Source organism: Topomyia yanbarensis, chromosome 3, assembly GCF_030247195.1.
Source record: "Topomyia yanbarensis strain Yona2022 chromosome 3, ASM3024719v1, whole genome shotgun sequence".
Lineage (NCBI taxonomy): Eukaryota > Metazoa > Arthropoda > Insecta > Diptera > Culicidae > Topomyia > Topomyia yanbarensis.
In genome coordinates, this window is record NC_080672.1 from 27,161,940 (window position 1) to 27,176,552 (window position 14,613).

Sequence of the window (14,613 nt, forward strand, 5' to 3'; positions counted from 1 at the left end):
GACAATGCACAATCCTTTATCAGGAATTGGAAGTCCATTCATATTAATATGACACGGGATTTTATGAGTGCCAATCTTTAGCGGTTATTAATTCATTGGTTTACGCTCGTACAACGTGATGGATCACGTTCGAATAAGTGCGATTTATTGTTCGTAATAGTTGAAAGGATGCAAACAATGCTGATCAAACTCTAGGCGATGGTGTTTTTTGAATGGGACCGGCCGTTCCAGTTTGTCGCTCTGAATTTGACAGGCTTTTCCCAAATTCTGTATTGTCAGAGAGATTTCTGAGCAAATAAAGAAATAGGTTAATAAATACAAGAGTGATCAACAAAAGTAACGCACGAAAAAATATTCACAACGATCTATGGGTAGTCTATTATTTCGAGAATTAAAATAAATTTTATTCAAGTTTTTTATTGCTGCGAAAATAGAACCAACTAATCAGCTCTAGAGCACCCACACCGGTTCGAACTGACAAAGATACCTACCTACCCACCCGATGACAGCTTCTTTCATTTCATTTTCCAAGTCCTCAACCGATCGAAGAAGGCGTAATTGGAGAAAAGCCATTTCGCTACGATTCACCCGAACAAAACCATTTTTAATTCCGAACAATTCCTTCTTCTCCGTTTCCGCATACAGATCTCTACAAGCAACCGGGAAAAATTGCCCTCGTTACCGGTGGAAACCGCGGCATCGGGTTGCGCATCGTGAAAAAACTCGTCGAATGCGACATCGAGGTGATACTAGGTGAGTACCACCATCCAGAAATCTTTTATCGGTTCTTTTTTATGCGCTGCTGGTCTGTTGCCAAGTTTCCAGTATAATACAACTCAGACAAAAAAGTCCTTCCATACAGACGGTATTGCACGTGTCTATCGCAGCAACCCGCGCTGCCTCAAATCACGTGGATGATATTGAAAAACAACAATCTCAAAAAATTGCATTTTCTGTTTTTTTTTTCTTGTTCGCCCTCGTTCTATTGATGGTGACTGGTGACGTTCCAACGATAAACAACGCCACAGGTGTCCGCAATCCGGAGAGTTCTAAAAAAGCCGTCGAAGAGTATCTGGAGCAGGGCAAGGTGATGGCCGGAGCCAAGCTGCACTACGAAAAGCTTGACATCGGCAGTATGAAATCGGTGCGCGATTTCGCGGCCAGAGTTCAGTCAAAGTTTGACAAAATTCACATCCTCATCAATAATGGTGCGTATGGTTCTATGGGAAAGGGAGGAATATAATTATGATTTGTTTTTGGTTTTCTACTCTATCCTTCTTTAGCCGGTGTGATGGGTGTCCCCTACAAGCTGACCGACGATGGGCTGGAGTCTCATATGGCAATCAACTACTACGGTCACTTTTTGCTGACCCATCTGCTGCTGCCACAGTTGCGTGCCGCCGGAACCAAGGAATGCCGGGCACGAATCGTTAACGTGTCGTCGTGCGTCAACAAAATCGGAGATATCAACTATGGTGACATCAATAGGACGTAAGTTTCTGTGGCTGGATATACGAAAATCATGGTGATGCGACGACGGGATATGCCCAGAGTTAAAAATATTCAAATTCATTGAATGAAAATTGATCATATTCAGCCGCATTCATTTTCAATATTCAGTGACGCAGCTGAAAACGTCAAACGAACAAACCGCGCATTCATCCATGCACATTTTCATTCGTCTCCGATTATTACACGAAGCGACCGTACAGTAACGAATCAAACGCATCAAAGTAGGCCCTGGCACAATGTAAGCGATGATGATTGTTGTTTCATATGCTTTACCGGCATTTGAAAACATTTTCCTAGATAATTGGTGAAATGAATATATTGTACGATATTCAACGGAATGAATAAGGATGGATATTTGAATGAATATTATTTCTATTCACCACGAGTCGCATCAGGTTCATTTTCAGCCGTCAAAAAAGAACTTCGATTATTTTTAACTCTGGATATGCCTGAGGTGGTTTAGAGAGAATGTATCGTTTTATGCAAATGACGTGAAATGCTGTGATCTCAAAATAATGGTTTACATTTTGGCTCTAAATGGATATTTGGTAGATTCAGTTAAGTTAGAGATTGATTCTTGAATTCATCGTGGTGTATTAGAGCAGGGTTGCCATAATCACTGTTTTGAGAATTTTTTTTTGTGTCATGAAGAATTTTCTCTGAACACAACTTTGCACTCTCGTCAACATTGTGGACATTTTCTAGATCTGCCCAGAAATCAAAACTGCTGAAAACAATGAACAGTGTTTTTGCAATTCTGTAAACCGTATCCATCAAGGGTGGATGATGTGAATTCAGTCTATTGAGCACATCTGGTACTGATTCAATCGAACAGTCGGAATTCACTTGTTGATTGGCTAAAATTAAATCCTGCAATCTGCTGTTTCGGTTTGAAATGTGGATTGTTTGATGTAGGTCGTGTGAAGCCATCCCATTCAGCAATCTCGTGCTGCAAGGGTTTACATAAAGTGCAGAGTTTTAATAACAAGATAGTTTGCTTGTGGATGTTTCACCCACGAAAGGCCCGTATGATTTCAATCCTCAAACAGGTGTAAATTATCTCCAGAACATATGGAATTGAAGACTTTCTCAGATGCTCGACCAACTTAATCTCATTTCTAAGTTAGGAGGAAGATGGACAAAACAATCCATGTTGAATTTAACGGAAACCCACAAATGTTTGATGAGTCCTTCATCCATGACATTTATCAACAACTTGTATACAAACGAACGTCTTACTGGGATAAGAACGCCACCACCCGTAGTCTTATTACTATTGGCTAAAGATCTATCGACACAGTAAACAAAACAGTCGGATCTAAAATGTTGGGCAGAGCAAATACTATCGTCTAACCACGTCTCAGTCAAGATAATAAAATCATATAGAGAATTCCTAGCACCTAGTAGAAATGTAGTGATTTTGGACCGCAAAGCCCGGACATTTTGGTAGTACAATGGCATCGACGAGAAAACTAATTCAAATAATGTGTTTATAACTGTTACTGGGGAATTAATATCACACGAGGTTAGATGTTCTTGACTATACAGTATGGAATCGTTATTAGCATTTTTAAAATTATCACTGATCCATAACTCAAACTACATGGAGGCCCGATGGTCCCCTAGATTCCACCGGTGGTTGAGTTAAAATAATTTGATATTTGCTGCTTCTATTACGACTGATGCAGTACAAAAAAAAATCTGGCACTACTACGTTGCAAATAAAGAATTGTTTGTTAATTGTTCCTGGTAAATCAACATTGCCAAGGGACAAATGTGGCAGCAAATTATGAACCTCGTGCCCTAAGACAAAATACTGCCGGCAACTGCATAAGATGAGTTGTACCCGCCACTGACTGAGATGGGGTGTCCAAATCGATCCGAAAGGCTGTTGATGCACTCGATTCCCAAAAATCCAGTGAACGACGACATTCTTCGAAGGCTCGAAAATAGACGTCTTTTGTACTAAAATGATTGATCCAAAACCTGACCTTTTAGCTGCATGTTCAAACAAGCTTTGAAGAAAGTGAACGCAATAGTTGACACGTACCAGAACTAAAGCATTAACGTCTCCCTTACGAAACATGTGAGGTAATTGGAGAAACATAGATCCAGAACAGGAATGCGCTTTTCGGAAAAAAAAATCAAAAGAACAGCTCATGTTAAAAAGAAGGAAAAATACCCTAAAAGATAGTACAGTAATGAACATGGCAGAATTTATAAAAATCTGTTCAACGTTAATTGACCACTTTTCCTTAAAATATACGTTATCCGCATTGCATGTTTTCTGATTAGGTCTTTTCGGGTTTCAGCATATTGTGATAGGTTAGAACGATGCGGGGTCATTAGTCCTAGGGTCATCCGGCGAAGGACATAAGGCCGAATAATCATTAGGACGAGGCACGCTAGGTCGAATGTACCAAACAGAGTGAAAAATAAAGTCTTTGGACCTGAAAACAAGATTAACAAATGGCGAATGATCAGCTTTCAATGAAGGACAATTTGGTTGAAACCTTTGAAAGTAATGTATAGCATATTTAAGTCGCACTTTCTCGCTGTCAATATGCAGCGAATATGAAAGTGCTGGGCATTACCCAAGTAGCATTTATAGTTTTATAGCACACTACAAGTGCATTCTAATTTTAAAGAAGGGCTTCAAGATGTCATAAAACCTTCAATTGTTACTAGGGTAGGCCGAAAGCCGGTAGGCCGAATGTCGTTCGGCCGAATGTCGTTAGGCCAACTGCCATTAGACCGAAGTGGTCACTAGGCCGAGAGCCATTTGGCTGAACGGGGCATTAGGCTGAATGGACCATTAGGCCGAATGATCCAAAGAGAATGATAAATATGTAGAGCGGTTGGAACTGAAAACTTTCAATGAAGAGTGATTTTTTACGATTTTTTTCAATAAAATAATAATGTTTGGAATATTTATGACACTTTTCTCGTTGCAAATTAGCCGCTGCAATAGAATAAATAAACAACTATAACGCCTAACGTAGCTACTCCACATCGCTTCATGGCAAGCGCTGTCGACATCGCTCCACTCCGTCGGACTTAAACTAATTTAAGCCCCTATGTCTGCGTAATCAGCCCAAGCGTGTTGCTTGCGTTGCGTTGCGTTGTTTGCTTGCGAGAGGCCGCCGCTTCCGACGGCGGGTCTGCGGCCACTTCGTCCGGCGGATCCTCAGTGGCTTTGCGCCGCTTCGGTCCTCGGCTATGCGGCTAGGCCGCATCGCACTGGCTTCGTCGCAAGAGCTAGAGCAGTGAAACAACCGAAAATGGTTGTGGCTAATGGTTATATTAAGCCAAACAGACTTATTTTCATTTTTTTAATTACTTTTAATTAATTTTTAATTTATTTTTTCAACTCTAGCTCTCAGGTCGCTAAGGATCGGTTGCCATAGTTATCTAGCTTGTTAGTTTTTTCTAACAAAGATTTTTCACATTCAGTTCAACTCCAGCTCTTGTTCAATACACACGTTAGTTATTGAAACTTCCTGCGTTTATTTTCATTTAATCTGGAAATTAAGCATTCAAGAAATGAGTACCACAGATGACAAATTCGCCGGATTTTCCAACGAAAAAATTGTGCCAGATTTAAAAGTGATTATTTCCCACAAAGGAAAACAGATGTTCAATGTAAATGAATTTCTCTTCAACATGAACAAAAGGGTGTTCTTACTTATAAAAATAAGATTATAGAAGTTAAATTATTACCATATTCACTAATTAGGCTAACGATTGCTTCCACTGGGACTGCGCCACTAGACTGCATTCGAAAAACAGGGACCATGTATGCAAAAGTCGAGCAATTACACAATGAACTCCACAATCACGATGTCAATCCTTTGGACGGAATGGAGAAAGAGTACAAGTCGGAGCTAAAACGGAAAGCTCTCGAGTCAAAAGAAGTCCCTTTAAAAATAATCCGCGAAGTTTGCATCCAACACGATCCGATCGTACAAACCCGAGGGTCGATTAAAGCACAGAAAATAGCAATTCAAAGTCACAGGGAAACAAGTGGAAGCAATCTGCTTGTGATTAATCAGAACGGAATTCCTCGTTCCAGATGAACTGAAGAAAACGTTGAATGGGAAGCTTTTCTTGCAGAAATACGTTCGCAACGAGAACAGCTACATTATGATTTTCACAACGATAACAAATCTCTAGCGACTGGCTGACTCCCGGTATTGGTTCGTTGACGGCACATTCGCGACCGTTCCTCTGGAATTCACACAAATGTATTCCATCCACGGGTCGTTGTCTCATCAAGACTACGAAACAATTGTTCCACTGGTAATCAATGCTGTGGAACAATAAGATGCAAGAAACATATACATGCACATTTGAGGCACTTTTGATAGTGTGCCAGGAAGCATAGATTGAGCTTTATCCAATCTTCATCTTCTCTGATTTTCAGAAAGCATGTGTTATGTGTTAAACTATCGTGCATTTTTTCTAACTTTTTCGTATATTTATTTCATTTTATCGAGACAAAAATCAGTTTTTGCGAAATTGAATTCCAAATCGTCGTGCATCTCGTCAAAAAGAACATGCTGTGGACATGCAAGTCTTACAAAAAGTGGAGGGTGATGTGAGTCAATATCAACAAGCGACTCATCCGCCTGATACACATGGCAATTCGCCGATGCTTCTTCATTAATGAACACAAGATTTAGGTGCAATTTCGACCGTTTTTTACCGTAGGGGAGAGAGGGTAACGGTGGATCAGCAGGAACTATGAAACAATCGCAATAAAATCATAATGCATGAACATAATCGTCTCATTCCCTCATATTTCATGGTTTCTAATTCTTTACACGTGTTACTATATTTTGGAAGATTTCTGATAACTCTATCTCTTTTAATGGATATTTGTTTGTTTTATAACAGTCAGAGTAAATTTGCCATAAAATCATTATTTCATTTTTATGAGTTACCGTTCACCAGAAAAATGTTTGTTCTACTGTTATTTGTAGCAAATTTTATGCTCAACATTTGCCGCGAACAAAGTTTTTTGGTAACTTGTCATGGTTCTGTGCAATTTGACAATCTTCATAAATAGACCCATTGGGTAGCTGTGAAACGATGATATATGGGGAACAGTGAACATTTCTTGTCTTTGTGATCTATATTAAAATGTGAATGGGTTCCGATTTTCCACGATAAATACATTTCATTAAATGGAAAGTTTGTCAATTTGGGCAAGTTTTGTAGAAATTATCGTCTCTTTCAGGATTGCATCTTATATGCATATATGGTGGTCCGATATTACGCGATGATATAGTGATATCTTGCGGAAACAAGCAATTTGCGTCTCAAAATAACTTTAATAGGAAGCTTTAGGATCTTTATTCGTCAAAACAAAAGAATGAAATTCGCAAGTAGAATATTTCACTGTAGACGACGTCGTGTTTCATAGTTCCTACCCATGGGGCTCACTGGTACATTTTACCACCGACTGTTGATTACCCAAAAAAAGTTATTTCCCGTGAATTTTACCAGCTGGAAAAAATATATGCATTAGTTAACAACAGAGTGAAACTATGTATCACTTTTAGTTACACAAATAACATGTATTATCATCAAAATGAAATCGTATAAAAAATGTGTTTCATTGTTACCCCCTCTCCCCTACACATCTGCAGCATGTTAAGAAGGGACATCCCGTCCAGTAGAGAAATACTAGATCTCGATAAGGTTGAGTCAGAGAGGTCGGCATAAGCATAGCCGGACGAAGTGCTTTTCCAAACTATACCTGGCTGATTTCCAGCGCAGCATCGATATGCTTCTGAATAATAGTCACATCATTTGCGGAGTCCGGGGGAAGATATACAACACCTACACAGATATTTGTTCCATTGCTATTGACGTTCACCCAGAATTGTTCGAGACCATTGTTGTGACTTATTTTGTGCTTAGACAACAGCCGATTTGAAACAGCAATCAGAACACCACCACCCCTTGTTTTGCTGGAAGTAATTTTATCACGATCGTTGCGACATGCCGTGTATCTAGGACCGAATAACTGTAGCGAATTTAAATCGTCGTTCAGCCATGTTTCTGTTAGCACAATAATATCCTGATCTGCATCAGATGTAGCCACAAACAGCTCGTCGATCTTCGTGTGCAGTCCTCTCACATTCTGGTAATATATTCCTAGCTGTTGAGATAAGTCACCATCGGACAGTCGGGCAGTCGAAACAGTCATGGTGACATCAGGGTTTGAGTTGTTGATTGCTAAACGAGTGGCGTTGGTAGAACTAGAGCTATATCGTCCATTGGTTAACTGGAAGCGGAGATTTCTTTGAGGGGGATCAGTATCGAGTGTAGCTTCGGGGGACGTACACCCTCCTTGGCATTACCTGGAGAAACAGTCGTGGTGTCATCAGGATTTGGGTTGCTGATCGCTAGACGAGTGACGGTAGCGAAACTGGAGCTGTGTTGTCCATCGATTGACTGGAAGCGGAATTATACGTAGAATGCGCATCTTCGGTGTAATGGGGTCGTGGAGAGCGATCTCTACGCTAGCGGTGGCGGTTATCGCGACATCAAACATGTTGTCAGGTCGTTCGCCTAGTGCTCTAGCGCCAGATTTCCATTTAACGAATACCTTAGGCCTCGTTCCAGTCCGATATGGGCTGGCTATCCTCGATCTTCACTATATGCCTATTATACATATTTCTCATCACGATAAATATCCTAATGTAGTGATCTCTTTTTTTGTAAGTATACTAAAAACTACCTGGAACTGTGGTTCCAAAAGAGTTCCCAGCGAATCCAAGAAGGCCAGTCAACGATTCGGTTCATGATGCCCTGATAGTGATCTTCCGTTTGCCGAAAAAGCTGCAATTTGAAGATCTTATTTTCCCTATCATTGTATCATTGTTGTCCGGCCTCTCTTCACTTTCCCTGATATAGTCTCTGCTACTCTTATGTTGGAATGAATCCCTCTTTTGCCTACCTCATAAAAAGCCTAATGGCGTTGATACTTATTTCAATTGTTAATCATATGTATAACAGTTCTTGTTAGAAAAAATACTATATATATATATATATATATATATATATATATATATATATATATATATATATATATATATATATATATATATATATATATATATATATATATATATATATATATATATATATATATATATATATATATATATATATATATATATATATATATATATATATATATATATATATATATATATATATATATATATATATATATATATATATATATATATATTTATATATAGGGTGTTTGGTTCGTGGTTAAGAATCTCTCGAGGGGTGATAGACTGCCATATTTGGAGAAAAAAATTGTTCTACACATACCATAAAATCTCAATCGTTACAGAGTTATTGAACTTTTTGTGTAAAAAACTTATTTGTCTTAAAATACCTCTAACTTTAAAAGTATACTTTGCATTTTAAATGTTTCAGTTCCATTCGAAAGGTGACAAATTTCCTATTGAATGGTGTTCTCATATCTTTTAAGTAATTAGTTTTAATTACCTTTTAGCTGTAAAGTAGTTGAAAGTTAGCGTTTTTAAGGAGGTTTTGGGTAATTTTCTCGAAATAATGAAGTATGATTCTAGCAGTATCCATTATCCAAAAGTTGGGTTTTAGGACGATTCATAATTTGTACTTGGACGTCATATTTCTATCTCTTCTCATTTCTTTGTAATTTCATTACTATACTTTTCCTGTAACCGACTTGCAAGTGCTTAAAAGACTCTAATCTAAAAAATATGCTTTATATCGTTATTTACAAGATTTCATTGGAAAGCTGAGAAAATGTCCTATCAGTGTATGTACAAATATCTTTTAGTTAAGTGTACTAAATGATTTTTTACTAACGAAATAACTCAAAATTTATGTTTTTTGGAGAGTTTTTTAATTATTCTAATTATTAATCAACAAAGCTTATCGTTACTATTGTTCATTTGATACCCCTTAATGTTCTCTATAACTTTTTATTTGACTCTTTGTCTATATCTCTTTTCATTTTGCTACTATTTAATAGTTAACACAGCATGAGCTCGCCACAAATGTAGTGGGTTCGAAATCGTTATTTTTGCATTTGAAACGATGTGATAAAAACGATTTTGCGACGAAACCAAGAGATAATTGAATGGAGTCAAAGGAAGAACTGTAGAACTTGCTGAAATGCATTATTTCCATGATAATAATGGTGATGTTTATTATTTACTATTTTAAGAAAATTAACGAAAATGCTAATAATAGCACTAACTTTAAACTAATTTACTTTTAAAAGAATACTAAATTCACTTAGCTACCTTTCGTATTAATACATTTTTCACTGTAAAATTTTCCTGGCTTTCGAATAAAAAGAAAAAAATGTACAATAAGTGCCATAATTTTTCATTTAGAGCTGGTACTAGTGAAAATGAGATAAAAATATCCATGTTGAATAACCCAAAATCATGAAAATAAGAAAAGGTAAGTGTATCATGTCAAAGAACGAATTAAGCAGCTCATCAAGACTAACCATCTGAATTATTAAAATGATGAGGTTAACTATTAGGATTTTCAAGAAGTGAACGAAAAATCGTTTAAAATTGTTTAATTTTCAATAAATTACTTTGAAAAGGTTACTTAAACTCATTAGCTGAAACATGTGAGGGCATCACTCAATGCGAAATTTTCTCACTGGAATGGAACTAAAACATTTAAAATACAAAGTATACTTTTAAAGTTAGAGGTATTTTAAGACAAATAAGTTTTTTACACTAAAAGTTCAATAACTCTGTAACGGTTGAGATTTGATGGTACGTGTAGAACAATTTTTTTTTCTCCAAATATGGCAGTCTATCACCCCCCGAGAGATTCTTAACCATGAAACACCCTGTATACCCTTGCAATCACGGGTGTTGGCGTCACAGACTGTTCCGGAATCTTGCGGGATCGCAACTGCTTAGAGTTTTTCTCCGCTCTGGCAAACAAAGAGACAGCAATGGAAAGCAGCCGGATTGGGCACGCAACGAACAATCAAATTCAGTTACAGGCCGTCGTCCTACAGCGGACTATCCGGAAGAGGCGACCGGAGGGATGTCGGTGCTCAGACTATTATGCGGGCTGCTGGGTGTCCTAACACGCTGGTGAGATCCATGCAATTTATTTTTTGAATATTTATATAATCGACTTTAAAGCCATTTCTCCGAATATTCAGTGTTAGGATAGTAGATATAATTCCTACGACTACGAGGTGAATAGCACATAGCATTGCTACATTCTGTATCGTTGTTGGGTGTTTCACGGAGTTAGAGCGGGTCACGGTATAGGGCACGAAGTTTGGTCACATGTCGGTTGCCTGTATTTCTGAGCACGCCCGGATCAGAGTGAAATAACGGAATTACAACTCATGCAGATAGTTTGATATGGTTTTTTCTGTGAAATATTTTTATAAAGTATGAAATAACAAACATTCTGACAAAAGTGACAAAAGGTAATAGACAACAAAAATGATACTTCTGTTGATGCAAAATCAATCTAAGAAGAGTATAGCTCAGTGTATTTCAAATATACACATATTGTGTTCAGTTGGTATATGTAATCTTAATTGGAGTTAACGAATTTAGATTTTATGCGTAAGAATTCTATTCCCAAAAACGATAATTATCTGCAAAATATAAGCGATGAAATAAAATAGAACATGAGGTGTCTAGCGCGGTTGCAGACATAAGTGGGAGTGTGAGGGTGGGTACCATTTTTCTTAGCAGGGCGGTTTTTCGGAGGGAATATGGACAAAACAAAACTATGTACTCTAGCAGTTTTGTTTTGTCCATATTTTCCTGAAATCTTTTTTTCTAGAATATTGGTACTTACCTTCACTTTCTTGCTGATGTCTCTAATTGCGTCGGACATTTTATGTTTTATGTTTCATTTCAGAGAGCGAGTAAAGGCGCTATAACCTTGGCTCATCAGCCAGGACAGGGCTAATAACCTCTGCCCCATCCCAGGAACCCGGAACCAAAGGAGTGACATTAACCCTCTTAGCCAAGTCACTCCCAACGATTTATCAAACCCCTATCAAATTGAAACGGTTGTGTACGGTTGTCCACGTTTCTTCCTTATTCAAGGTTCAAAATGATTCGTTGATTAAATTCTTCATTAAATGAATAGTTTAATTGCCGTATAATTTTGAATCATCTTTATTTTGTACGCTGCACAGTTGGCCTGGCCGCTTTAATGCTTGTGTCATATTCCATATGTGCCATAAACGTTAATAATGACAAGAAAAATTGTGGGCGAACGTCCGCAATTTTCCAGGATCGCTACATGTATTGGCTGTGTATGTGTAGACTAGACTAGACTAGACTAGATACTGCATCTATTAGTCTGAATAAAATGGCAATAATATTTTTTGTCTATCGATCTGAATTTCATGTTTTAAGATATAGTTTAGTATTAATATAAAAAATAATTTCTTATTTAAAACAAATTTTTATTTTTATCCCATATTTTCAGAAAAATTAATTTGTAACGCAAAGAACTTGCATCTGAACAAAAAAAAATTGTTGCGCACAGAGAATTTTAGACGCATGCATTTTGTGCGCGACGCACATACGTGATTAATCTCAGGTTTTGGTTAATTCCAAACTTTCGAGTGGATAATTCTCCCTTCGGTTATTTTCGAGTGGGGAAGTACTACCCATACTACCCACGTGTTTCGCCGGCCCTGGTAGGATGTTGAGGAGGGGTGCTAAAACCCTACTGAAGGAACTAACTACTAAGTAATTATACTAGAGTGAGTGCAATGCACATAAAAACCCCTCCCCGAAGTAATGCCGTAAGGCAGTGCCGGGGAGGATTCAGGTTCCGTGAATGAGAAGATATTTTAGCGGGGCGGTTGGCTGTCCAAACCAGTTCCCTGAGTTATTGGTTTTGGAACATTTTTTGTTCTCTAAAAAAATACACATACACAGGCATTGTCCCAATTTGCTGAGCTGAGGTGATTGGTATATGAGACACGGCTCTCCGGGTCTCCGAAAAAGTTTTCAAAGTTTGAGCGAATTATATATACATTTTTGGAAGTAAATGTTAAAAATAATTTAATAATTTTATAATATTTTTTTCTTCACCTAGAAGTGTAGTTCTACGTTATCAGTTCGTAAAACCCCATTGGACTGGCCCTTTTCTTCAAAATGGTCATCATTGGTGAGGTTAGATTTCCGGGTTTTTCGAAATGACACTTCGCACCCAGTTGGAAAAAGTGATGTGCAGTGAGGTGACATTAGACATTAGACAGCCTTACGTAAAACGTGACAGAAGTAGCAGGGGTAGCTATTCATTCTATTTTGTCGCGTTGCAATTTATTAGCTTCACGTTCTATACTAACCACGAAATTCGGTTAAGCAGTTCGCCGAATCACGTCCCTTCTAAATTATCCCACCAACGTACTACTACGCACGTCGTTCCCGTACAGCAGCAATAGTTATCCGCCAAGCCACGCAAATATATTCAAATTAAAATTAGTTTGATATTGTATCCATCCCCTGACATGAAACAGCGCAGGAGTTGAAAAGTCATGCAAGCTTGTGCATCCCACGCCCGGAAAGGTGCTCGTTATAGCTGCTATAATATTACCTGCCCGGAAAACTGTTAACGACATCCTCTTCGTTCGTTGTATCAGATGAACAGAACCATAGACCGGGATGCCTTGCCGGTAGGCAAAAGAAACTCCCCGAGGCCGCAATAGAACAACCCGACCCGGGCAAGGGGGGGGGGGGGGGACTAGATAGCGATCCAACCGACTTCTCGCATTTCACAAACGCATTGTCACACCACGGACAACCACCCACATTCACTGCGGTCATAACCATTATAATGAAGCTATTCTCTTCCAACTAGAGCCTAATCAGAGGGGGTTTCCATTTTTCCATTCGATTGCAGCAAAGACTACTACCCCGCGGATGCGTACAACCAGAGCAAACTGGTCCAGGTGCTATTCGCGAAGCACACCAACCTGCAGTTCGAGGAGGACAACGATCTGGTGCAGGCCCACTCGGTGCATCCGGGCGTCGTGAATACGGATCTGTTTGAACATTCCAGCACCACCTACATTCCGTGGGTGCGGCAGATGTTGTTCAAGGTATTTTTGCCGCCGAGATCGGAACTCATCATCAGCAATAACCAATCAACATACTCATTTCTCGTTTCGTTCATTCGTTTTTGTTCGCAGAGCCCCGAGCAAGGATCCCGTACCATCGTGTATGCCGCTATCGCACCGGAACTGGAGGGCAAAGGGGGTACCTACCTGAGCAACTGTCGAGTGATGACTTGTCATCGCTTCTGGAAGAACTCGGTCCAGTGCGACAAGCTGTTCCGCTTCACCTGTGATACGCTAGGGATTAAGGACTTTTTCCACAAGGAATCAACCGGAAAAGTAGTGTTATAAATGGCAACTTTTTTCCGACACCGTATTTTTTTCTGGGACTCACTAGTGCATTTAGGTTAAGAGGCATCACAAGCACTGTCATCACACTGTGCAGGTTACATTATTTTTCGTTAGACGTTGAATTCTAATTTTTATCTTTACGGTCGGTCGCTTCCAAGCATCGTCGTGAGAAAAAGGTGAAAAGAAAGTCACATCACTGCAACTGAAAACTGCAACCAGACTCCATTAGCATAGTGCAAGTACTCGAGCTAGGGGAGGGTATCAGTCTCACTGAGACGGCGATGAAGCACTCGGAGGAAGCAATCGAGTTTCGGATTATGATAATACATTCCAGCGTTCTTTTTTTTCACCTACCTTTAATCCGTTCCATTTTGCTCCGTCCTCGTTTGTAGTTGATAAGCTGGCAGGAATTTATTCAATACGAGTAATAAAGGTGCATATAAACGGTACTAGTTTATGTCAATTTTTTTATTCGATCCTTTCCAACATCTTTCCCAGTTGTATGGGTTGCATTGATACCGGATATCTGCTGTTAGTTAAAAGCTCTTTCAAAAACTATTTAAGGTACTTGATATAAAAAGTTCATTCACTGTACATTTGTCGGGATTAAAGCTTAGAGCTGGATTATTTCAGAGACATTACTAGGAGATTGATGTAAAATT

At 38.7% G+C, this 14,613-nt stretch overlaps 1 protein-coding gene across 1 annotated transcript in view; it reads left to right on the top strand.

The window, feature by feature from the left end:
- The window catches only part of LOC131693602 (dehydrogenase/reductase SDR family member on chromosome X), an 80,313-nt gene extending 65,905 nt beyond the window's left edge, over window positions 1-14,408 (top strand). Inside the window, exons 3-7 of the mRNA XM_058981534.1 lie at window positions 646-753; window positions 1,029-1,208; window positions 1,284-1,491; window positions 13,447-13,645; window positions 13,736-14,408. Of these exons, the coding sequence (XP_058837517.1) occupies window positions 646-753; window positions 1,029-1,208; window positions 1,284-1,491; window positions 13,447-13,645; window positions 13,736-13,951 (911 nt within the window). The 3' untranslated portion in view covers window positions 13,952-14,408. The remainder of the gene's footprint in view (window positions 1-645; window positions 754-1,028; window positions 1,209-1,283; window positions 1,492-13,446; window positions 13,646-13,735) is intronic.
- The last annotated feature ends 205 nt before the right edge of the window (window positions 14,409-14,613 follow it).